This window comes from Hyla sarda, chromosome 5, assembly GCF_029499605.1.
Source record: "Hyla sarda isolate aHylSar1 chromosome 5, aHylSar1.hap1, whole genome shotgun sequence".
NCBI lineage: Eukaryota > Metazoa > Chordata > Amphibia > Anura > Hylidae > Hyla > Hyla sarda.
The window spans coordinates 341,277,298-341,304,261 of NC_079193.1; the positions used below are offsets into that span (position 1 = coordinate 341,277,298).

A 26,964-nucleotide genomic window follows, 5' to 3' on the forward strand; every position below is an offset into this window, starting at 1 on the left:
TCTATCTCATATCTATCTATCTCATATATATCCATCTTTCTATCTATCTAATATCTATCTTCTATCTATCTCATATCTATCTATCTCATATACATCTATCTATCTATCTATCTATCTATTTATCCATCTATCTAATATCTATATATCTCATATCTATCTATCTATCTAATACGGTATCTATATATCTATCTTCTATCTATCTCATATCTATCTATCTATCTCATATCTATCTATCTCATATACATCTATCTATCTATCTATCTATCTCATATCTATCTATCTATCTATCTATCTCATATCTATCTATCTATCTGTCTGTCTGTCTGTCTGTCTGTCTATTATCTATCTGTCTATTATCTATCTCATATCTATCTATCTATCTATCTATCTATCTAATATCTATATATCTATCTTCTATCTATCTCATATCTATCTATCTATCTCATATCTATCTATCTCATATACATCTATCTATCTATCTCATATCTATCTATCTATCTATCTATCTCATATCTATCTATCTGTCTGTCTGTCTGTCTGTCTGTCTATTATCTATCTGTCTATTATCTATCTCATATCTATCTATCTATCTATTCCAAATCTATCTATCTATCTATCTATCTATCTATCTCATATCTATCTATCAGATTTGTAAATTGCTTCTATTTAAAATTCTTAATCCTTCCAGTACATATTAGCTGCTGTATGCTCCAGGGGAAGTTTTTTCCTTTTTGAATTTTCAGTCACACCACAGTGCTCTCTGCTGACACCTCTGTCCATCTCAGGAACTGTCCAGAGCAGGATAGGTTTGCTATGGGGATTTGTTCCTGCTTTGGACAGTTCCTGACATGGACAGAGGTGTCAGTAGAGAGCACTGTGGTTAGACAGAAAGGAAATTAAAAAAGAAAAGAACTTCCTGTGGAGCATACAGCAGCTGATAAGTACTGGAAGGGTTAAGATTTTTAAATAGAAGTAATTTACAAATCTGGTCAACTTTCTGACACCAGTTGATTTAAAAAAAATTGTTTTCCACTTAAGCACCCCTTTAAATTTGGCTTAAAATTCTGTAGATTCGCTCGACTCTACCCGGACAGCTGAAATGAAGCTTTTAGGTGTAGCCTTGGATAAAAGATTTCCTTTACCTAGATCTAGTCCAGTGTTTCCCAACCAGTGTGCCTCCAGCTGTTGCAAAACTACAACTCTCGGCATGCCCGGACAGCCAACGGCTGTCTGGGCATGCTGAGAGTTGTAGTTTTGCAACAGCTGGAGGCACACTGGTTGGAAAACATTCATCTAGTTCATACATGGTGAATCACAAAGTATAATTAAAGGAGAACTATCATGCAGGACAACGTATCCCCTATCCAATAGTCTAGGTGTCTGATTGCGGGGGTCCGACTGCTGGGAACCCCTGAAATCTTCTACACGGTACCCTGGCTTTCCCCAGTGCGAAGCGGCAACCGACACGCACCCTTCATGTATATCTATGGGAGAGGCGGAGATACAGCATTCGGGTATATCCGGCTCTCCCATAGAGGTACATGGAGGGGGCGTGTCGGTTGCCATTTCGTGCGGGGGTCAACATGCTCCATGCATGGGGAGAACTGAGGTACCATGCAGGAGACCACGGGGGTCTGACTGCCGGGATAGGGGATAAGTTGTTCTGCATGATAGTTCTCCTTTAATTGTTTTTCTTGGCAAATATGGACCAAACCCCAATCATCCATTGAACATTTCTTACTTATTCAGGTTTAACCACAGAATATTAACTAATTGCCTATATGTTGTTATGGAATGATGGAATTTTATGTAAATTAGTATTCCTTTATGACACAGGCCACCGGCACCACCAACGTACCATTCTGCTTCAAAGGACCTGTAAACTTTTTTTTTTTTCCTTTTTTTGGAACTTTAAAAACAACTACTACCAGATAATGGTATATATAAAGCATTACGGCTATAGGACAAACTCTGCGTTCTTTATTAGGCCTCGTTCCCATGTCGGAATTTCCGAGCAGAAATTTCCTTGCAGCAGAGTCCCATTGTTTTCAATGGGATTCTTCTGCACTTTGCACATGGCGGAGTTTCCAAGGGCGGTAACATCCGCTGCGGAAATTCCGATTACGGCTTCTGCCGGAAGAATTGACATGTCAGTTCTTTCTGTGGACTATTCTTGGATCTCCAACCCTCCAACTGTTGCAAAACTACAACTCTCAGCATGCCCAGATAGCCTCTGCTTATTTCTAGGGTTCAATTCTTAAATTAGTTCCAATTCCATGAGTGTGTAAGTGAAATTCTATAGTGTAAACATGTCCTTAACCTATCCTGTACTTTAGAAAAGTGGTATCCAACCTGTGGCTCTCCAGCTGCCGTTGGCTGTCCAGGCATCCTAGGAGTTGTAGTTTTGCAGCAGCTGGAGGGCTGCAGTTTCAAGACCACTGATTTTGCATATACGTAGTGGTCTCCAATCTATGGCTTTCCAGTTGTTGCCAATGGCTGTCCGGGAATGCTGGGAGTTGTAGTTTTGCAACAGCTGGAGAGCCTCAGGTTGGAGACCAATGTCCTAAAGTACAGGATTGGATAAGCGTCTGTTTACAGTACAGAATTCCACATGCACACTTGCGGAATTGAAGCTTATTTAATAAAAATCAATAAAAGATGGCTGCAAGCGCAATTCTCACAGAATATCTGTATACTCTCTCTGTGTACACAGACATCCGAGCTGTGAGTCATGGGGGACAGCCATTTTTACATAAAAAATACTGGTTGCCATTGGCAACCACAGATCTCCTGGCAGCCACCAGCGGTGTCAGGTTGCCTTGACAACAGGGCAGCCTGACGTCTGTTTACAGGCTCTGGCGGTGCCTTGCTGCCCGGTGGGGTGACAGTTATCCATTGAAACCAGTGCTAGATGATGATGTCTGGCCTGGCACACTATTTAACCCCTTTCTGACCAATCCTGAAAATACTGGGGCTGTTGTCACCATGGAGACAGCCCTGGGCCTGACAAAGTCCCCCTGGGCTGTCTTGTTTATGCCTGTTAAGTCATACTTGTAGTATAATGGGGGAGATTTATCAAAACCTGTGCAGAGGAAAACTTGCCCAGTTGCCCATAGCAACCAATCAGTTCGCTTCTTTCATTTTTCACAGGCCTTCATGAAAATGAAAGAAGCCTGCTGATTGGTTGCCATGGGCAACTGGGCAAGTTTTCCTCTGCACAGGTTTTGATAAATCTCCCCCATTATATTTAATTTATCAAAATACATGTAGCATGAAGTAACCCCCACATATATGGTATCCCTATGTGCATAACAAAGGAATAGAAAAACAAAATGCATTTCTTCCAAAAACAGCACCACCTCCGTCCTCAGATTGTGTGTGGTATTACAATTTAGCTTCATTCGCTTCAATGGAATGGAGCGGCAATACCACACACAACCTGAGTACATCTGGGGTGCTGTCTTCTTTTTTTTTTTTTTTTTTAAATGAGCTACCTTCGCTGATTTGTGCAAAAGTTTGTGACTTTTGCCTGATCTGTGACCACCCAGGTGGGTGGGGCTTGGAGATAAAGGGGCAGGGCTTCACAGGAACTGAGTGCGGTTCCACAGTACTGAATGCACCACAATTCACGCCTGCTAACAGGCGTAAATTCGGAGCTGCAGTCCGATCCTAAACTGGTGAGGGTTTACTAAATACCTGTAAATTCTACCCTAAATATATGTATATGATAGGCTGATAGGTTGGATTCCAACCGCTGTGGTCAGTTGCCCCGAGTGAATGAAGCAGACGCTCGGCCACCAGTCAATTCACTATCTATGAGACTTCTGAACATAGCCAAGCACTGTGGTCAGCATTGTTTGGAAGCCCCATAGAGAGTTAATAGTACTGTGACTGAGCATGCACTTTGCTGCTCCATTCACTTGGTGGGCAATTGACTTCTGTTCTTGTGATCAGTAGGGGTCTCAATAGTTGGATCCCCCCGATTCTTTAGTTATCCCCTATGCTGTCAAGAAGAGATGTCTTTTGAATATATGGGATAACACCTTAAATAACATTTTATATTTATAGTCTCCAAAATGTTAAATTGTAAAAGTATTAAAAGACAAAGCCTTGTTTAAGAAGATTGATACTAAAATGAAATAATTTTGCGATCCATAATGTCAAAAAATACATTAGCGCTACAGTGTAACTGTGCTTACATGTTCTTCCTATTATTTATCCATTATATATCCAATATATTTGCCATATGTACATGGCAACTAGTAGCTTACATGCTTCCGAAACATAGTACTAAATCATAGCATCATACACACTGGTCCTGAAGAGTGTTGTGTAGTTTTCTTTGTGGGTTTTTATTCCCTACAATTTTTTCCCACAGTATTTACTAAGATTTCCCTACATTTTGCACTTTTCCCTACATTTAGCTTTTTGTTACACATGCTCTGATCTGTCTGGTTTTCCTCAGCTCAAATCCAGCACATTTTCTGCGGAAACCTTAGTAAATATGTCGATTTTTATGTGAAAATATCAGGGACACACCCCCTTTTCAGTGGCCACGCCATTTTCCCGATGGACACCCCCCCCCTTTTTTTTTTACCCAATAAAATGGCACACATTCTGGTGCAATGCGCCATAATCTTGCTCTAAACCCAACAAAACATATCGGGTTTACAAAAGTAAATCAAGGCCACTGTGTACTGCTAACATAGGGGAAGTGTTATGGTTTTCCTAGTTGGTGTGGAACACAATTGCAATCTCTCCACCTTTGCCTTCCAATATTTGAACCAGTCACAGAACATGTTTCCCCCTTATCCACCCAAGAATAGGATAAAATTTCATAAGCTCCTCCCTTGAGGACCCTTTGTCAGGACAGTCCTAGGTGTTATTGAAGGACGAAGGCCATTCTAACAATTGCTTCTTCACAGAAATAGGGAATAACATAAAACTATATCTACATTGCCCTTTGCCAAATACAAATATAAAAAAAGAAAACATTTTATCGAGTTTACAGTTCCCTTTAAGAAATGTCTGTCGGTAACCACATAATAAATGTCATATGTGATTTTTAACTCGAGAGATAAAGTACGAAATGTTTATAGCAATAGATAAGTATATTTATACAATATCTTCCTTGTTATCTCCTTTAATTATTCCGGGTCTACCACAGTTCTAGATTTTATGCTTCTTTCATGAAATGTTTAACTTGGGTGCCGTCTCTCGCTCGGTTGCTTGGCAACTTGTGTATTCTTTTGGGCGCACCGTGACCCTAAAGGTAAAGCAGAAACCAGTCGTGCAAAAGTTTAACATACATTTAAACCCAAGTGATCATCTCCTTCATGCTTTCAATTGCATCTTAAAAGATTTTAAGTATGAGCCATAGAAATCTAATAAATTTACTGGCATTAAAAGTGCAGCATGGGCCAAGAGATGCAGAATGTAATCGGAAACCGCAAGCTGAGGAAGTCTTTGTTTCTCTGTATTTTTAGATGTTATTGCAATGGTTATGTTAATAACAATTGTCTAGGTAGCTGGGTATTCACTGGACATGAAGTCTGCTCTGTGTTCTTTTTTGTGTACATCTTCATTGTACGACGGATGAAGAAGTGCCCTGCTTGTGTGACCAGTTAAAGGGGTTGTCTGGGGTATACTTAAAAAGAAATAATATATATATATATATATATATATATATATATATATATATATATATATATATATTGATCCCCCCTCCTGGCACCATTACGTTGGGGCCCAGAGCTGTGCTCAGCTTCACATCGCAGAATACAGCGCAGGAGACCAGAGAAGAGCGGCCGTGCAGCCGGCTTCTATAAATTATATAGGAGGATCGCAACGGGTGCAATCTGTTCGATGCTGGGAGTAGTAGTAGTACTACCTAAAAAATGAAAAATCTAAAGAAAAAAAGTGAAAAAAAGTTAAACACACACACACTTTATTAAACACATTATTAAAATATCAGTGCATAAGAAGACAAAGAAATGTCGGCACTCACCGGGTTTCCAATTCAGCAGATTTTATTGCACAATACTCACAGCCGTAGTACAATTCTAGGGGAGACGACGGATGGTACAAAGGGGGGGTACCACAGAGAGGCGACACCTGTGTTTCGCACTTAGTAGTGCTTCAACGGGCCTGAGGCTTCAACGGGCCTGCTTCAACGGGCCTGTGTTTCGCACTTAGTAGTGCTTCAACGGGCCTCAGGCCCGTTGAAGCACTACTAAGTGCGAAACACAGGTATCGCCTCTCTGTAGTACCCCCTTTGTACCATCCGTCGTCTCCCCTAGAATTGTACTACGGCTGTGAGTATTGTGCAATAAAATCTGCTGAATTGGAAACCCGGTGAGTGCCGACATTTCTTTGTCTTCTTATGCACTGATGTCATATTCTACGTGAGTCCGAGCACCACCGTATCCTGTCTCCGCAACAGCGACTTAGAGTCCATCCGCTTCCAGGTACAGAAGATAGCAGTGCCGAACAACTCCTCTATACGTTTACATTATTAAAATACATTACTAATAAAAAGTTTAACAAAATTATTTATAAAAAAAAAAAATGTCCCCTTTCTAGATTTTTATTATTGTCGGCTACATATTTATTTCCCTGCCCGCCCACTTAAAATGATCCCTGTCTAAAAATGTATAAAAATGTTGTTATACATATAAATGTTGTTCAATAAAAATTTTTCCATCACTACTGGATCTTGGTACCCTACGAAATTTTTATAAAAAAAGGTATCTCCATCCCTTTTTTCGATCGCTAAGTCAGCGTTTTTGTTGGTGTTTTTTCACTTCCATAGACTTCTATGGGAGGAAAACTCCAAGATTTCTCCAAGAGGTCGTTTTTGAAAAACTGCCAAGGAGCCAAAAATTTCTGAAAAACGCCAAAAGGATAAAAAAAAAAAAAACGCCAAACTGAAAAACGCCAATTGGATATGGCATTTTGCAGTTCCCTATTGACTTGCAGCTAACATCTGGCTGCAGTGTTGTTTTCACACCAAAAAAAAGAAATACAAAAAAAAAAAGAAAAAACGCCATGTAGCAGAATGAGTGTTGTTATTGGCGTTTTTGAAAAAAAAATGTATAAAAATAAAAACCAAGTGGAAACCAAGCCTAGCATACCGCTAATAGATAGAATCAAAATTCCGAGGTGTCCCCTTTATATAGATCAGCGAATAAATACCTAGAACCCATATTAACATCTTCATCATAATCAACTTTCTTCTTCCCTTCCTACTCTTTTATGTTAATGTTATTTGTAAGGGTGAATTACAAGTTTAGGCAAAACAAACAAATGAATGTACTTGGAAGAAAAGCCAATTTGACTTTGTGTGTTACCTTGCTGTAGGAGACGTTTGTGCAAATCGCCTATAAGCTTATTGACCTGAATCTTTGACTCCTTGTTTCGCAGGATATGGCTAGAATGAGGACACTGATAGATCACCGATTAGAGCTGATTGAACGCCCCCCTGTTCACAGCGTGCAGACCCCACCTGCAGGCTCCACATTATCTTTTCTGCCTAGATTTGTTATTTTCCAGGTCCAATACAACCCCCTTCACTAGTAAAATACTCCATCTTATTAATGTACATCTTAATTAAACGCGTTTGGCTTATAGCGTGTAGCGCTGCTGCAGTCAGGCATGAATATATCATTTATAGTAGACTCTTTACATACTGTATGCAGTAATGTATAATAGTAAAAAATAAACATACAATGGAGGGCATTTCTCTACAGTGTTAAAGGGGTTGTGCGCTGCCCTAATTTTCGGAGCTCCGCTCACAGCGTCCCGGAAGTTCATTACTCCGAACGCTGTGTGCGGGCTTCCGTGTTCGCGACGACGGCTTCCGACGGCTTCCGACGGCTTCCGACTTCACGGCCGGCCCCTCGTGATGTCACGCCCGCCCCCTCTACCAAAGTCTATGGGAAGGGGGCGTTACAGCGGTCGCGCCCCCTTCCCATAGACTTTCGTTGAGGGGGCGGGCGAGATGTCGCGAGGGGCTGGGCGAGACGTCGCGAGGGGCCCGGCGGCTGCGAACACGGAAGCCCGCACACAGCGTTCGGAGTAATGAACTTCCGGACGCTGTGAGCGGAGCTCCGAAAGTCAGTGCAGTGCACAACCCCTTTAAAGGGTGCTGCCAGGGCTCGAGTCCTGCGGGAACTCATGGGAACGGAGTTCCTACACTTTTTTCCACAGCAGGAACACTGTTCCCATTACCAGAAGTCCAGCCGGACCAGCCCTTGAGTGGAAATATTTGGTGAGTTCCTACACTTTTCCTTCCACAACTTGACCCCTGGGGGCTGCAATGGAAAAGGCTGCAAACTGCTTCAGATTTATAAAAATGTGACATAATATGACACGTGACATAATAAATTTGGTTCAACTTCACAGACCTTTTTCTTTTAACTTTTTTTTTTGTTACATTTTTTATACTCTTTTCCCTGTTGGATCTTCTGGAGAAAAGTTTTTTTAAAGCAAGTTGTAAAGAGGTTCTTAAAGAGGTACTCCGCTGCTCAGGGTTTGGAACAAACTGTTCCGAATGCCGGAGCCGGCACCGGGAGCTTGTGAAGTCATAGCAGCGACCCCCTCGTGATGTCACACCCCGCCCCCTCAATGCAAGTCTATGGAAGGGGGTGTGACAGCTGTCACGCCCCCTCCCATAGACTTGCATTGAGGGGGTGGGGTGTGACATCCTGAGGGGGCGGGGCTATGATGTCACAAGCTCCCGGCGCCGGCTCCAGCGTTCGGAACAGTTTGTTCCAAACCCTGAGCAGCGGAGTACCCCTTTAAATTGTATATAATAGAGTAATGTTACGGATTACAAATGTGTAATATGATGGCTAAAAAAATCTAGTAGCCCTCTGCCTTTATGTCATTTTAGAACAAAGGATATGCAAAGCAGTTCTCTCGCACCACCTTTTCAAAGTAGCTTTCCCTTCACGTCAGTTTTTTACTCCCATTAGAAGTCTTAGAACATAACTGGGAATGTATCCAAAGCCAGAGATCTCTCTAGAAGGGAGGAATACTTACCTGTAGATAGCTTTTTTGGGGTTACTGCCCCTCATCAGCACAGGGCAGAGTGTAGGCTGGCTGTTGAGAGGCTTTTTGTTGTGGGACCAATGGGGTACCCTGCTCTGTAATGAGTAATTACACCCTGCTCTGTAATGACGAGGGGCAGTAATCCCAAAAAGCTGTCTCCTTCTGGAGAGATTTCTGGTTTGTTATGCAGTGATCCCTCAACTTACAATGGCCTCAACATACAATAGTTTCAACATACAATGGTCTTTTCTGGACCATTGTAACTTGAAATCAGACTCATCATACAATGTACGGACATTCCAGATCTGTGAAATGTGTCAATGACTGGAAGAACCGACCAATCAGAATGGGCATGTCACTGGTAAAACACCTGTATTACTGAAGCGTATGCACTGAATTCCTGCCTGGTAGCGCCCCCTACAGTACAGGGAGGTATTACATGTTCTGTACTCTTTACCTGTACAAGGGTTAGTTGCTCCTTTGGACACCAGGTGAGGGCGGCTCCATGTTACTTTTTGAGGACCCTGTGTACTGTACAGGACCCTGAAGAAGCTCCTGTCCTCTACATAGACAGTGATTACAGCTCCCAGCAGATCTTTATTACTTTTATATTTATGTATTTGCTTTATCTATATTAGTTATCTACTTATTTTTCTTTAATCCTCACTTTTTCCTATTTTTGGATGACATTTTGGTGGCTTCAGAACCAATTTCCAGGTTTCCATAGAGTTATGTTTTCAACATACAATGGTGGTTCTGGAACCAATTCATATTGTAACTTGAGGGACCACTGTTAAGTCCCAGTCATGTTCCAGGACTACTAATTGGCGTGAAATGCTAACTTTAAGGGAAAGATACCTTGTAAAGGTGGCACGAGAGAACTACTTTGCCTATTCTTTCTTCCCAGAATTCCAAGTGGAGCATTAAAGGGGTACTCCACTGGCCAGCCTTTCTGGCTGCAGGGGTCGGCCACACACCCTCGTGGTAGTTGCCACGCCCCTTCCATAGACTTGCATTGAGGGGTGTGGCCAGATGTCACAAGGAGGCGTGGCCGACCCCCGCAGCGTGCTCAAAGAGTTTGGAAATAAATGTTCCGAACGCAGTCGGAAGGCTGACCAGTGGAGTACCCCTTTAATGGCCTATAAGTCTCCACACACATTCTTGACGCTTTCTGATTTCAGAGGCACACAAAGGATTTTCTGTACAAATTCAGTTTTGTGAAAGGCCTCAGTGCATACTTCTAGGAGAGGATATGGCACATTAGGCTGGCAGCATATAATATAGAGAAATGGAGTGCCTACAGGTCTCAAACATAGAACATTTTGGGATGAGGGCTTAAAGGGGTATTCCAGTATCAACTGGCTCCAGAAAGTTAAATAGATTTGTAAATTAAAACAGCAAGGTGATTGTCAGCTCACTTGGGGGTGGAGTGCACGTTCCAACTCTCGTCAAACAGAAGAAGAAAATGGAACGTCCGGAATGCTTAAAACTCCAGATTTATTTGCAGTTTTAGGGTGCGTTCCCACAGGGCGTATATGCAGCGTATTTCACGCTGTGCAAAATTTACAGCAGCAGTGGGAAATACGCTGCGTATTCCTTGCTCACTATACACACAGGGCTTTCTGGCGGCAGCCCTATGTGTGCAGTGAGTTTTGGAGGCGGAGCCGCCGTCACAGTCACGCCAGCACACGGCTCCGCCTCCAAAACTCACTACACACATAGGGCTGCCGCCGGAAAGCCCTGTGTGTATAGTGAGCAAGGAATACGCAGTGTATTTCCCGCTGCTGCCGTAAATTTTGCGCAGCGTGAAATACGCTGCGTATACGCTGTGTGGGAACGTACCCTTAAAGTCAACAGGAACAAGGTGAACAGACAGTCAATGTATGGTTAACGGTACATGTGGACTGTCTGTTCACCTTGTTCCTGTGTAGTTTTTAGCGTGCCCGCCGTTCCGTTTTCTTCTTCAGATTTGTATATTACTTCTATTAAAAAATCTTAATCCTTCCAGTACTTATCAGCTGCTGAAGTTGAGTTGTTCTTTTCTGTCTGACAACAGTGCTCTCTGCCGACACCTCTGTCTGTCTAAGGAACTGTCCAGAGCAGGAGAGGTTTGCTATGGGGATTTGCTCCTACTCTGGACAGTTCCTGAGACAGACAAGAGGTGTCAGCAGAGAGCACTGAAAAGTAATGCTTGTAACAAGATGCCAGTGTGGACCTATGGTCAAAAATACATTGTTAACCCCCTCCCAACCAACAGCACCGGAATGAAAAGCGCCCATCTGACCAACAAGCAGTCTGAACTGCGATACATTCGCATTCTCTGCCTTCATCTCAAGTCCAGGCCTAGTAGAAATAATATCCAGGCTTGGGTTTCGAATCCATTTGGCTAATGTTTCTTAAAGGAAATTGCGATTTTACAGAAGAAAAGAACACACATCATAAAAAATAAGATCACAGGAGTATTGAAGGAGTGTATACAGAAAAGAAGAAATGTTTGCCAGACTTTTAAACAAAGGATTATCGTGTGCAGAACAAATCAGATCTGAATGCGAAAGCACCTTGGGAGCCCTGCGACTATTATCCTCCTTACATGTAGAGGCAGAATGGCTGGCAGATATATTATTTATATCAGTGTTTTGCAATCAGGGTGCCTCCAGCTGTTGCAAAACTACAACTCCCAGCATGCCCGGACAGCCAACGGCTGTCCGGGCATGCTGGGAGTTGTAATTTTGCAACAGCTGAAGGAACATTGGTCAGGGCCGGTTCTGCCTATAGGCAAAATAGGCAGCTGCCTAGAGCGCCCTATTGATGGGGGCGCCGCTCTGCCCGCTGCAAGAAAGTTAGAACCTAGCATCCAAAGCACCCGCCACTCATCCGAAGTATCTGGCCAGCCAGCACCACCGTGCTACCTCAGAGGCCAGACAGGCAGGTGCTGACTAGAGATGAGCGAACTTACAGTAAATTCGATTCGTCACGAACTTCTCGGCTCGGCAGTTGATGGCTTATCCTGCATAAATTAGTTCAGCTTTCAGGTGCTCCCGTGGGCTGGAAATGGTGGATACAGTCCTAGGAGACTCTTTCCTAGGACTGTATCCACCTTTTCCAGCCCACCGGAGCACCTGAAAGCTGAACTAATTAGTAGTACTACCTAAAAAATAAAAAAATAAAAATAGTGAAAAACACACACACACAATTTTTTTACATTTTTATTATTGTTGGCTACATTTTTTGCGTTTTACCCGCTCGCATAAATTGATCCCTGTTTAAAAATTAATAAACATTTCTTAATAAAAAAAGATACATTTCGTTAGATACAATTTTTTCCATCACTACTGTATCTTTTTTATAAATTTTTTTAGGGTACCCTACGAAATTTTAATAAAAAAGGTATCTCCATAATTTTTTTGGATCGCTAAAGTCCAAAAAAGAATAAAAACCGCCTGCAAAAACACAAAATTTTAAACCAACATGGCGTTTTTCTTGGCATTTTTGCTCTCCCAATTTCAATGCAAAAAACGCCAAACTAGGTTTTGTCGGGCGATTTGAAAATCCAGCCTCTGAGCCCGAAATTGCTGAAAAACGCCAAAAGGATAAAAAAAAAACGCCAAACTGAAAAACGCCAAGTGAATCTGGCATTTTGCAGTTTACTATTGATTTGCAGCTAACATCTGGACGCGGCGTTTTTTCACTGAATTTTTTATGGCGTTTTTGCAAAAAAAAAACCTCAGTGGAGTTCCAGCCTATGTATTATATTTCATGTAATGCACTTTTACATACATTGAGATATACTGCACCAAGGTAAATCATGTTCCTGTTCATTTGATTGTTTTAGCAGGTGAAGAGGGCGGCCATGATACAGCAGAGCTGGATGGAGAGGTTCTGTCAGACAAAACTTTACAAGCCAGGACAGAAGCGGATGGTTGGGATGGACCAGGTAAGTGATCATATGGATATTATTACGTATTACATGTCATTTGTGGTTTTAACACTTTACTAACCCACAGAACTCGTGGCTGTAAGGAGAATCTAGGAGATTTTACAACCACTGGGGACTAAGGGTGCATTCACACTTTGGAATTTCCGAGCTGAATTCTGCTCAAAAATTCAGCTCGGAAGTTACACTCAAAAATTCCGCTCGGAAGTTCCGCTGCATGAATTTGACATTGGTGTAAATGTTTTTTTTTTCCATTCACTCTGCGGGTACAAGCCCCAATAATAGAATGAACATGTTGATTCTTTCGGCGAAATTCTGCAGGTCCCTGCAGTCCTAGTGCAGATTGATATCGGTAGTGGCCGCTGCATTCGCAATACTAGCCTGAAATTTCTTCGGGAAGAAATTCTATAATGTGAATGCGCCCTAGGAGGTTAAAGACCCCTGTACTAATCAATGTACATATATAAATGATATATATATATATATATATATATATATATATATATATATACATATATAGATATATATATATATATATATATATATATTTTTTTTTTTTTAATTAGGCTATAATGGTTATGGTCGTATGACCCTTCTTGGCTCTGTCGACACGATGAAGAGTTGAGCATCATATTTTCCAATTTGTCTCTACATTTTGCCCACTAGTTCTTGAAATCATACAGATCTAGCATCTCAGTTATGGATTCATTTTAAAACCCATCTGGTATCAAAGTGAACATAGTTGTGTTATTTAAAGGGAATTTCATTATTATTATTATTATTATTAATCATAATAATATACTGTATATGGACATCGAAAACAAAAGACTAGAGAGGACTAATTGACTTATATGGAAAAGATTTCTAGGCATGCTCTATGACTTGTGCAGATGTCATTGCGGATAGCACTTTACCAATAGAACAAGACAGGGTACAGCAAACTGGTGTCATAATGTACAAAGTAAAGAATATGGTAAATGCTTCTGCACTTATCCAGCCACCTTTGCATTGTATGTAAAAAGCAGCAAACCAGGGACACGCTGTTGTCACCCATTGTCCATTGGGCAAACCTCACATTGTGGGATGGGATACGAGGATGGGAAAAGAGCTCGGGATATCAGGTTGGGATATGAGGACAGGATATATGGTCGTTATATAAGGTCAGGATATCCGGACCGAATATAAGCATGGGACATGAGGTCGGTATATGAGGTTGGGATATGAACTCAGTATATGAGGATGGGATATGAGGTCAGGATAAGAAGACGGCATATGAGGTCAGGATATGAGGATGGTATATGAGGATAGGAAATAAGGACAGGATATGAGGTCAGGATAAGAAGACGGGATATGAGGTCAGGATATGTGGTCAGTATATGAGGATGTGATATGAGGTCAGGATAAGAAGATGGGATATGAGGTCAGGATATGAGGATGGGATATGAGGACTAGATAAAAGGACTGGATAGGAGGTAAGAATATGAGGATGAGATATGAGGTCAGGATATGAAGATAGGATATGAGAACTGGATAAGAGGATGTGGTATGTGTAATGAATATGGGGAGGATGGGATATAAGGTCGGCACATGAGGACGGGATGTAAGAACTGTATATGAGGACTGGATAAAAGGACGGGATATGAGGTAAGAATATGAGGATAAGATATGAGAATGAGGTATGAAGACAGGATATGAGAACAGGATTTAGTGACAGGATATGAGGACAAGATATGAGGATGGGATATAAGTATGGGACATGAGGACAAACCGTCATTGTTCCATTTTCTTTCCCACAAGGTTTAGGTTGGAAGACTGGACAATTCTGGATACTCTAATAGTAATATATCATTTTGCACATCAAATGGAATTTTTTTATATTCTGCAGGTGTCTCTTGGTCATGCACTTGTAAATGTAAATGAAAGCTATGACATCACTGTGTATATACTGGACATTATCATGTTTAGTTAATTATATTAAGCAATATAAATCATAAAATACAAATTAACATTACAGAGCTGCTTATGGCTGGAGCTAGTACAGGGATCCTTATCAGGTAATACATCTTTCCCATTACCTCAACATTTGCTTATAGGGCATGCAATAAGGGATGTGTGATGCAGATAACCCCTTTAAATTAGTATGCATATCATTTTGTTTCATTATTTTTAGATGTTTTTTTTTTCCTTTAGGCTATACCTTCACTGCTACATAGCGACATTTCCTGATAAGAGAAAAAGTCACTGCCATCTTACAACTATGGCAAAAAAGGCAAACCATGAGCAGTAAACCTGCAATGTTATCACAACTCACTTCGTCTCCTTGAAGCCCCAATCTTAAAGGGAAGCGGTCACATTGAAAATGAAGGGCATTCTGCAGACAGCGTATTATAGAGCAGGTGGAGCTGAGAAGATTAATATATAAATATATGGGAAAAGTTCCAGGATAACTTGTCATTTATTCATGAAAATCTCTGCTTATTCTGGGCTAAGTAGTCAAGCAGGCGGGGCTATGCAGTGATTGACACTTTTCCCTATAAGCATTTATACACAGATGCCGAGTAGGACTACAACATGTAGATCTCCGCTCATTCTGGGATTAATTGTCAAGTGGGTGGTCCTACACTTTCTGGCAGTTATCTGTGTATGAATGTGCACATAGAGAGCTGCCCATCCCTTAGTAGCACCTCCCACTTGACTATTTAGCTTATCCTGGAACTTTCCCCAGTAAATAATATATTAATCTGTTCAGCTCCTCCTGCTCTATAACATGAAGATCATATGTTGTGTGCAGTGTTATAACTTAGCCCCCCTTCACTTCAGTGTAGCTCGTCTGCAATGCCAGATACAACCCAAGTGTGGTGCTGTTTTCGAAAGAAACAGTCATGTTTTTCTAATTGTGTATAACATTAGGCAGGGTCCACATCACTGAGGCACAAATATGCCAGAAAACTGTCAACATGACATGCTTGGATAGGTATGGGCCCTGTCCATTTCAATGGTCCGAACACAGTCAGCTAGCGACTATGTTCAGATGATTTTCCTGAATGTATCTGAGTTGAACTGAAAAGTGCTGAAAACTGTGCTTCCCAGTCCAAGCCAAAATGTATATACGCTCAGAAAATAACTCAAACATAAGGGAAAAATTATCGATTTTCATCTTTCATTTTGAGAAAATTGATATTTTTTTCATATTTTTTTGCATGTGCTGTTTTGAATATCCCAAAATCTCAAGTGATTTTTTGCTAACCTGAATCAATAAATATGTTTTGCTGGTTGTGCGTGCAGTGGTCAGAAATTTACAATACAAAGTGCCCATTTAGTGAAAATTCGGAAAATTACAACGTAAATGGTCCAAAAATTTACAAATCCACATTACCCCAAGCAGGGCTCTAGAGAAAGGCTTTCTTACACGTTTTTAGCTAGTGACTATGTTAGGGTTATTTTCTGAACATATCCGAGTTAGGGTAGGGTCACACGTAGCACATGCGCAGTGTATTTGACTCTGTGGATGCACTACTACCCCTCCCTAGAGTCAGCCTTGTGTCCTTGCTACGCGTATGTCCCTGCTTTGTCTGCTCGTAGCAGCAATCTCTGTATCTTTAGTGGCCTTTGCTAAACTGATTTTCGTTGGTTGTGCATGCAGTGCTTAAAGATTCATTAAGTGCGAATTTTGAGAAAATTCTCAAAAATACAATGCAAATGGTCCAAAAAATTAGCAAATCTACACGACCCCAAGCAGAGCTCTAGAAAACGGCACGTTTTTAATTTCACAATACACTTGCACACAATTTAACACACAGAGGGGGAGATTTATCAAAACCTGTGCAGAGGAAAAGTCGAGCAGTGCCCAAAGTGACCAATCAGATCGCTTTTTTTATTTAAGAAAAGGCCTCTGAAAAGTGAAAGAAGTGATCTGATTGGTTGGTATGAGCATCTCCCCATTGTGGGAGATTTATCAGAACCTGTAACCTGGAAAAGTTGCTCAGTTGCCCATAGTAACCAATCAGATCACTTCTTTCATTTTACAGAGGCCTTTTCAAAAATTCAAACATTTCCTCTGTCCGAGCATGCTGGGAGTTGTAGTTTTGCAACATCTGGAGGCATCCTGGTTGGGAAACGCTGGTCTAAATCTTGTACAGAGTGACTGTAAATAGCATTAATGTTTTCGAGTCTCTGTAATTGGGCAGTGAAATACCTGTATAAATAGATTTTACGGGATAACCATAATTACCCATATATAATCCCTCTTAAAATACATAACATCTGATATGGCCAGTCATCATTTATTTTTAATTCCTTTAAGAACTCGTTATATGGCGGTTTTGAGTGTTTTTGTGGAATATTAATGAGTTTTTCTCCTTTCCAACGTGGTGGGCGATAAAAGCTGTGCTTCCCATACTGCTCGTTTGCTTTCCTAATGAATCTGGAAAGCCGTGATTTTCTGCTACATTTCTAAATGAGCGGAATCTTTTTAAGGCATGAAACATCCAATTCCAGAGCATACCCGAGCTCCTCAAGGATACTTTCCAGAAATTACAATGGAAGGTTCTTTAGCTGGTCCATACAACCAGTGCTTATTCCCTTCTTCATGGATGGTCCTGTAGGCAAGGTATGGCCATGATCATCCATTTTTAGACACAGATTTCATAGATTACTGTAGAAATGTAGATATTCCGGGCTATCTCTGAACTTCCAAATTTTGATCATGAATTTACAATGAAAGGTTCTTCAGTAGGACCACATAACTAGCGCTGATTCCCTTCTTATTGAATGGTCCTGCAGGCACGTTACGGTCATGGTCATGCGTTTTTAGACATTGAGATTTCATAGGTTTCTGTAGAAATTTAGATATTCCGGGCTATCTCCGAACTTCCAAATTTAGATCATGAAATTACAATGGAAGGTTTTTCAGTTGGTCTGCACAACTAGTGCGGGTTCCCTTCTTCATGGATGATCCTGTAGGCAAGGTACGGCCATGGTCATGCATTTTTAGACACTGAGATTTCATAGGTTCCCATAGAAATGTGAATATTGTGGGCTATCTCTGAAATTCCAAATTTTGATCATAAAGACAAAAGACAAAGGCGCTTCCTTGTGTGGGATCAGCTGTATTACATGGAGGTGTGCAAAGGGAGGAAGCGTGCTCACATGGACAGGTTGTGCTGTTTCAGGCACAACACTTACAAATGCATGTAGAGTAGATAGAGCTGCTGCGGCTCCTCAAACCGATAACATCGGCATAGAGTCAGGATAATAGAAGAAGAGAGTGAAACCGGGAAGTGATGTCCGCGCTGCTCTGTGTTCAGTGGAGTCTGTAAAAACTCTGGAGAAAATGGTGGTGGTAGATCCAACTTAATTTAATCCACACAACCCGTTTCTGGGTGTGTACCCTTTCATCAGGCGGGATTTCATTAGATCACGCCTGATGAAAGGGTATACACCCAGAAACGCGTTGTGTGAATGAAATAAAGTTGGATCTACCACCACCATTTTCTCCAGAGTTTTTACCGACTCCACTGAACACAGAGCAGCACGGACATCACTTCCCGGTTTGACTCTCTCCTTCTATTATCCTGACTCTATGCCAAATTTTGATCATGACAGTTTTAGTCAGAAATAAATCCTCCAATGCATGCTGAGCAATATTTTCCTCTGTAGGGACTGTGAATTGTCAGGTTAAGTAAAAGGGCAGAATTGAGATGGTCATTCAAAGCATACCCGAGCTCCTCAAGGATACTTTCCTGAAGTTACAATAGAATGTTCTTCAGCTGATCCAAACAACTAGTGCTAGTTGCCTTCTTCATGGATGGTCCAGTTGGCAAAGTATAATGGTCATATATTTTTTGACATTGATATTGCCATAGGTTCCCATGGAAATTTGGATATTGCAGGCTATGTCTGAACTTCCAAATTTTGATTATGACAATTTCAGTCAAAAATGAAACCTCCAATGCATGCTGGGGCATATTGTTCTCTGTAGGGACTGTGGATTGTCAAGCAAAGTAAAAGGGCAGAATCGGGTCGGTCATACAGAGTGCATAACTCAGCAGGGGGTGACAATAAGCTTGAGACAAAGCCCCTTACAGGATTAATGGAATAAGAAGTCACAGCACTAGATCCTATTAATTTAAAGAATTCTCCTTTTGGGTCTGCAATGTGTTGAGTGTCATGAATGTCTAGGATCTCAAGGGATCTGCACAAAAGGCCATTGTTTTGAAGAGCAGGATTAGGGATCACGGGATCACATCTAGTATGATGGTTGGACACATTGGATATGCGTCGGTCAAACCCACGACATGACACAATGCGTGTGGTTGGTTTCCTGACAGCAGAGAGAGAGAGGGATTGGGCATGTTGGATTTCCACATGATTTCAAGATGCCCCATGATTTTGTTCTGTGTGAGATAAGCCCCACCAGAGGAGCCTGGCATCACCTTTCTTCCCGTTCACAACATAGACTACATTCACACTGCCGTTTGTCTCCGACAGTGTGAAGCTCGTTATTTTATGATTGCGAATAGCGGGAGAAAAAATTGTGCTTGCACCGTCTCTTTCTCCCGCTATTCTCTCTGAAAGTAGCAGCACCCCATTGACTATAACGGGGTCCATTAGGACCCGTTATTGCCTGTGAAAACCCATCAAAATTATGGCCGTCAAACTTCCAAAAAAAAAAAAAAGAGTTTGAAGTCCGTTACTATTATTATTATTACTGATGGGGCATAATAGTAGTGTGAAAGGGGCCAAATTCCCGCTTAGCTGAGTGTGCAAGTATATAGATGGGGGAAGGGGGAATCTGGAGAGATAGCTGTTGGCCAAACCAAACTAGCATTGTGACACATGACACAGATTGTAATGAAGTGCCCACCCTTCTTACTTGCAGATGGAAATAGGTTTTCCACCTTTCTTGCAAAAAAATAAATACCAGCCATGCTAATTTGCATAATTAATTACATATACGTAACATCACAGGATACACATATGCGGGGGAAACTTTGACCTATTCTGACCCCTATAACTTTTTCATTTCTCCTTATATGGCCCGTATGATGGCTCATTTTTTTGTGCCCCGATCTGTAGTTGTTTATTTTAATTTTTTTAGCAAATTCGGGAGTTGCAGTTAGTTACTAATTACAACTCCCAGCATGCCCTGTGGCTCAGCAGATGCTCCAAATGAAAACTACAACTCCCAGCATATTGGACTATATAGCACCAACCAATCCTCCAACTACCAGAATGTGGCACCATATACTATACCAGTGTTTCCCAACCAGGGTGCCTCCAGCAGTAGCGACACTACAACTCCCAGCATGCCCGGACAGCCGTTGGCTGTCAGAGCATGCTGGGAGTTGTAGTTTTGCTACAGCTGGAGGCCCTCTGGTTGGGAAACACTGGTAGTTGGAGGATTGGTTGGTTAAATAACGACCATTGCATTAAAAATAAAAAATACCGGCAGGGCGGCCAAAATACCGGCCAGGTGGCAACTCTAGATGGAAATGTCACCCCCCATATTTTGGAAATAGGGGGGCTGATCGACATACATAAACAGATGTGGGAGCAGCTCCCCCTAACCTATCTGCACACACTATAAAACAGTGATTTGTGAATCGGTCACAGGTCCTCTTTAAGGGTATTTTTTTATTTTTTATGGCGGGGCTAGGAGCTTAGTTCTCAGCACGACAGCCAGTTCCCCGCTGTAATTACCAGGAGTGGAGAAACCCAATAGACGGGGGTCCTTAGGTAGACTGCCCCCCTTTATTTCATACATATGCCCTGTTGATTAATGATGAGCGGCATATGCCATATTCGAAATTGTGATATTTTGTGAATATATGGACGAATATTCGTCCTATGTTCACGAAATTCGCATATTCACTGCTTTTTTCCCCATGCAAAAATTGTTATGAAATACGTAGAGTGCGCATGCGCGATTATATCTTTCAACTAACTAACTCTATACCCTACACTAAAATCTATCTGCTAAACTAACCTACTATCTAAAGCTAAAAGAAGGGAGGGATCAGTGTCCTCTGGATGTGCCAATATTTGCAATTATTTGCATATTCGCATTTACGAAATATTCGCGCTACACACCGACTCACACAGTAAATAATATTGGAGCCTTTTTTGGACCACTGGGAGGGATGATCACTTTTTTTTAATACACGGTATACATTGTTGTGATGTGTACTGTGAAGAAAAAAAAAAGAATACTCGTCATTACGAATATATAGCGCTATATTCAAAATATTCGCAAAATCGTGAAGTGCCAATATTCACGGTAAAAATTAGCATTTCGAATATTCGCGCTCAACACTACTGTTGAACGACCCATCCAAGCTGTTCACCCATAATCACTTATATGTGGTTCAGCATTTACCCCTCACCATCCCATTCAAAAAGATCCATTTCGTTATGCTGAAATCTTTCCACCTCTTTGAGAAGACCAGATTATTTGTCATGGATTTTCAGTTTCATCTGTTATGCATACGCAGCAATTTTTTGGGAGAACATCCCCCTCATAGAGGACCACTTTCAATGCAATAGAGGCTGCAGTCACATATATACACAGACTGCTGTTTACATCAGTGTTTTCCAACCAGGATACCTCCAGCTGTTTCAAAACTACAAATACCAGCATGCCCGGACAGCCGTTGGCTGTCCGGGCATGCTGGTATTTGTAGTAATGCAACAGCTGGAGGCACACTTAGGTTTAATGGATACTATTAGCATTGGTTTCTATTTTCCAGTTTCTGATTAGATTTTGAGTAATGTGTTAGGTATACAAGAAGATGTAAACCAATGTTTCCCAGCCAGTGTGCCTCCAACTGTTGCAAAACTACAACTTCCAGTTGTAGTTTTGCAACAGCTGGAGGCACACTGGTTGGGAAACACTAGTTTAAGTCTTCATGTATACCTTAAAATAAAAAAAAAACGTTACTCACAATCTAACCAGAACCCTAAGGGTGCGTTCCCACCTGGCGTATACGCAGTGTATTTCATGCTGCACAAAATCAGCAGCGGGAATTGCGCTGCATATCCCTGGCTCACCGTACACCCTATGTGTGCAGTGAGTTTTGGAGGCGGGGCTGTGTGCTGGTTGGACTGTGACGGCGGCTCCGCCTCCAGAACTCATTACACACATAGGGCTGCCGCCGGAAAGCCTTGTGTGCATGGTGAGCGAGGGATACGCAGCGTATTTCCCACTTCTGCTGCAGATTTTGTGCAGCGTGAAATACGCTGCGTATACACCAGGTGGGAATGTACCCTAATGGAAACCATTGCTAATAGTATTGCCATTGGCTGTCTAGGAATGCTGGAAGTTGTAGTTTTGCAACAGCTGGAGGCACACTGTTGGGAAACACTGGTTAACATCTTGATGTTACCTAATAGAAACCATTGCTAATAGTATCCGTAAAACCTAAGTGTGCCTCCAGCTGTTGCAATACTTCAACTACCAGCTTGTTGGCTGTCCAGGCATGCTGTTAGTTGTAGTCTTGCAACAGCTGGAGGCACACTGGTTGGAAAACACTGGTTTCCATCTAGATGTATATCCTTAAAATATGTGTTACTCAATCAAACCAGAACCTAATAGAAACCATTGCTAATAGTATCCGTGCTAATAGTGTGCCTCCAGCTGTTGCCAAACGAACATGTTTTTGGCCTCCAACAACAGCTGGAGGCCCACTGGTTGGGAAACACTGGTTTCCATCTTGATGTATATCCTTTAAATATGTGTTACTCAAAATCAAACCAGAACCTAATAGAAACCATTGCTAATAGTATCCGTGCTAATAGTGTGCCTCCAGCTGTTGCCAAATAACATGTTTTTTTTTCTCCAACAACAGCTGGAGGCACACTGGTTGGGAAACACTGGTTTCCATCTAGATGTATATCCTTAAAATATGTGTTACTCAATCAAACCAGAACCTAATAGAAACCATTGCTAATAGTATCCATGCTAATAGTGTGCCTCCAGCTGTTGCCAAACGAACATGTTTTTGGCCTCCAACAACAGCTGGAGGCCCACTGGTTGGGAAACACTGGTTTCCATCTTGATGTATACCTTAAAAAACACATTACTCAAAATCTAACCAGAACCATAATAAAAAAGCATTGCTAATAGTATCCGTGAAACCTAAATAAGGACACAGAGATTATCGGTCGTGCTTTCTTTTTTTTTTATTTCTTTAAATTCTGATTGCGAAAACGTGCTATATAGAAAAATCTACAGAAATGTAATTTGATGTATATTAAAAAAAAAAAAAGTGCCCCCCCCCCCCCCCTTTCCCCCACCCGCAACACAGCGAATAGTAGAGATAGTTTGACAGTAAGAGGGAATATTGTGAAGACGGAGAAGAAATCATAGAAAAGACTGTGTGTTACCCTGACAGTGAATCAGTATTATCTCTGCTATCAGATAATGCAGTTATCATTAATTTTCACATTTGCATTTCAATCTTTAGAAGGAAATGACTCTTGCCGGATGAAGATAAGAGCTCTGTACCACTATAATGAACCATCATTTCATCACTGCGCTTTGTATCCCTATGAAAATGAGGCTGGGGAGGGCGGCCATAGAGAAAAAAATAAAATAAAAAAAACATTCTAACAAAGTGTCAAAAATTACTACAGACTTCCAAGCCCTTTATAAAACAAGAGGCAGTCTAAATAAATCTTCTGTTGTGAAGTGGATATCAGATTATTAGAATAAAGCTTCGCCGTCTCTGTCGGGAAGAAGGAAAACAGTGGAGGAGGAGAAAGGCTTTGAGCTCTGGGCCCTCTCTCTAACCATGACCACTTTTTTTTCAAGGACCGGGAACGCAGCAGGTTAAACTACTAACCCCCCCTATAGACCAGAAGCAATGGAGGAAAATTAATTCCCCCCTCCATGACACTAAATAAATGCTGGATATTTGCACTGGCTGTAAGGCTTTAAGGCTTAGATCTGGGACTGTCATCTAGACCCCAGTGTGTGTGTGTATAACATGTATATTATGATGTATTCTTTACACACATGATATTATTAAAGGGGTATTAAAGGGGTATCCAAAGGATAGGGGATAAGATGTCTGATCGCGGGGGGCCCACTGCTGAGCCCCCCCCCACCCCCCCCACCCCCCCGCGATCTCCCTGCAGCACCCACATTCTATGCGGGGACTGCGTCTCCAGTTTCGGAAACCTCCGGGTTTCCGAGACTGGGGACGTGACATCACACCACGCCCCCTCCATTCATGTCTATGGGAATGGGGGCTACTGCACAACAGTCAGTCTTACGACCAAAGTTTGGTTACATTTACTGTACACAAGTTACTTAGAGAACGTTCTTTCTTTCAGGCAATTTTCTTTCCCAGTCTCACCTACCAGGTGGAGTCCTAGGCTGAGAGATGTACCTAGGGTTGCAAGACTGGGCCCCTTGCATGGGGTCAATATGGGTGTCCCAAGACACGTGGGATAGACTGAAATTGCTGATGGTGGGATTAACTGTAACCACCACCTGCACTTCAGCGGCTTGCGCCACGGAGGGATAACTTGTTGGTGCCTGCTCTTCAGGTCAAACCTCCACCACTGCAGGAGTAGGCCCAGGCACTTTGTGGGTACCCGTGGGTTAGGCCAAACCTCCTTGACAGCTGGAGTAGGCCTGGGAACATCTGTACAGGAAGCTTGACTGGAAGGCATTTGGTACTTGGGATCCATCGTAGGTGGATCAGGATGCTCCTCTTGGATGACTGCTCCTTTAACACTTGGAGGGAGGAGCCCAAAGGGATTTGAGCAGGGTTTACTGGTCTGGTGACAACAGCGGCCCATTCCCCTCGCAAGCTTTTCACTGTGGTGTACTCAATAATCTCCCCACTCTTCAGAGAGTGTTGTTGTGTGGGAAGATAGTCTCGCTGTACAGCTCTCCTGTTGACTAGGAGAGTGTTTGCATGGTGACAGTCCATGATGGTGCCGAATCCCCAGACACGGTCAAATTTAATCACTGTAGTGCGTCGGCGCTCGAGGGGGGGCTCACCCTCTTGGGAATGCTTCAGTCGGCGGATGTACAAGGCTTCTAGCTGCTTTGTATCTTGCTGCTGTCTTTCTTCAAATGGAAGCCGCTTCGGCCCGTATCTCTGCAGCTTCTGGGCCTTCAATTCCTTGATGGCGGCAGCCACCTCGGCATCTCTTTTGGCCATTTCGGATTGGCCGGAGGGACTGAGGGTAGAGACTTCCCAGGCAAGGAAAGTAGATGCTCCCGCATGCTCACTTCAGGAGACGTTCTAATCTCCTCCCAGACTCAAGCTCTGCGGAGGAAGAGAACACAGTAGACAAAGCAGAACAATATTTCAGTGCCTGCCATTGACTGAATGGGGCATGAGGATATGCCATGTACTCCTATACCTCAAGTCTGGGTGTGTCCCCATATGTAATCAACTTTTTATGATATGCCTTTGATTTCTATACTCTGACCCTGGGGGTCTTCATCTCTCACCTCATTTCCCATTCTCCATAGCAATGCTAATGTGCATTTTGGACTGCCAATAAAGCTTATTTGAAGATAGATAGATAAATAGATAGATAGATATAAGATGGATATGAGATAGATAGATATGAGATGATAGATAGAGAATAGTGTTGAGCGGCATAGTCCATATTCGAATTTGCGATATTTCGCGAATATATGGACGAATATTCGTCATATATTCGCTAAATTTGCATATTCGTAATATTCACGTTATATTTTCGCATATGCGAAAATGAGCATATACAAAAATTAACATAAGCGAAAATTTGCATATGCGAAAATTAGCACGCCAGTCTCACTCAGTAGTATTAGAGCCTTCTTTACACCACACAAGCTGGAAGCAGAGAGGGGTGATCACTGTGATGTGTACTGTGGAAAAAAAAAACGAATATTCGTTATTACGAATATATAGTGCTATATTCGCGAATATTCGCGAATTCGCATTGCGAATATTCGCGAGCAACACTAATAGATATGAGATAGATAGATATGAAATATATAGATAGATATGAGATAGATAGATATATAGATATATAGATATGAGATAGATAGATATATATGAAATAGATATGAGATAGATAGATAGATATGAGATAGATAGATAGATAGATAGATAGATAGATAGATAGATATAAGATAGATAGATAGATAGATAGATGATATGAGATAGATAGATAGATAGATAGATATATAGATATGTGATAGATATATAGATATGTGATAGATAAATAGATAGGTAGATATTAGATAGATAGATGGATAAATAAATATATAGATAGATATGAGATAGATAGATGTACATGGTAGGACAGTGGAATGGAAGATCTGCCACAGCAAGTTGCCCTCCATCCAAGAAAAAGCAACCTTGTACACCTTACTGAACCAATTGTTTAACTATCCTTGGAGGGGAGAAGAAAGGGGATGGCTCATGAAATGGTTAAACATTTGCTAGATCTAAAAGAGATTTATGACACGACGTTCACACATACATCCTATACAAAACATTTACTGATTGCTTCCTAATTTAATATTGCGGTATAATGAATATGCCATATCTTTATTTAAGGTCTGACATAAAGTATTCTTATTGATGCCCTGATGTCCTCGTTGGTTCCACTTGCCTGCTTGCATCCTTGATTTATGCTAATTTTACCCCCAGAGATAGAAATATAGGTCTAGTGTTCGGTTATGAACATCACCCAGAGTCACACTGCAAAGCCACAAATACTCCGCAGAAAAATCTTTCTTCTTGTATAATCTATATAATAGAAGAAATTCTAGTCACACAGAACTTAGCTACAGGTATTTATGACATGTAAAACTCTATATTCTTGTAGAAATAAAGGGTATCTATCTATTTATCTATCTATCTATCTATCTATCTCATAGCTAGCTATCTATCTATTTATTTATCTATCACTATATATATATATATATATATATATATATATATATATATATATATATATATACATAT

At 41.5% G+C, this 26,964-nt stretch overlaps 1 protein-coding gene and 1 long non-coding RNA gene across 10 annotated transcripts in view; one reads left to right on the forward strand and one right to left on the reverse strand.

Moving 5' to 3' along the window:
• The window catches only part of LOC130274339 (uncharacterized), a 79,806-nt gene extending 76,211 nt beyond the window's left edge, over window positions 1-3,595 (reverse strand). For both annotated transcript variants that reach the window (XR_008844329.1, XR_008844330.1), the window contains exon 1: window positions 3,495-3,595. This is a non-coding gene — a long non-coding RNA (uncharacterized LOC130274339). The remainder of the gene's footprint in view (window positions 1-3,494) is intronic.
• ZFPM2 (zinc finger protein, FOG family member 2) overlaps window positions 1-26,964 on the forward strand; it is a 451,186-nt gene that overhangs the window by 79,365 nt on the left and 344,857 nt on the right. For 2 of the 8 annotated variants that reach the window (XM_056522571.1, XM_056522568.1), the window contains exons 2-3: window positions 12,884-12,985; window positions 15,000-15,039. In XM_056522571.1, the coding sequence (XP_056378546.1) occupies window positions 12,902-12,985; window positions 15,000-15,039 (124 nt within the window). In that variant the 5' untranslated portion in view covers window positions 12,884-12,901. Of the gene's footprint in view, window positions 1-3,199; window positions 3,222-3,529; window positions 3,678-12,883; window positions 12,986-14,999; window positions 15,040-26,964 lie in introns of those variants that run through there. The other 6 variants (XM_056522564.1, XM_056522570.1, XM_056522572.1 and 3 more) reach the window with 5 other exon arrangements.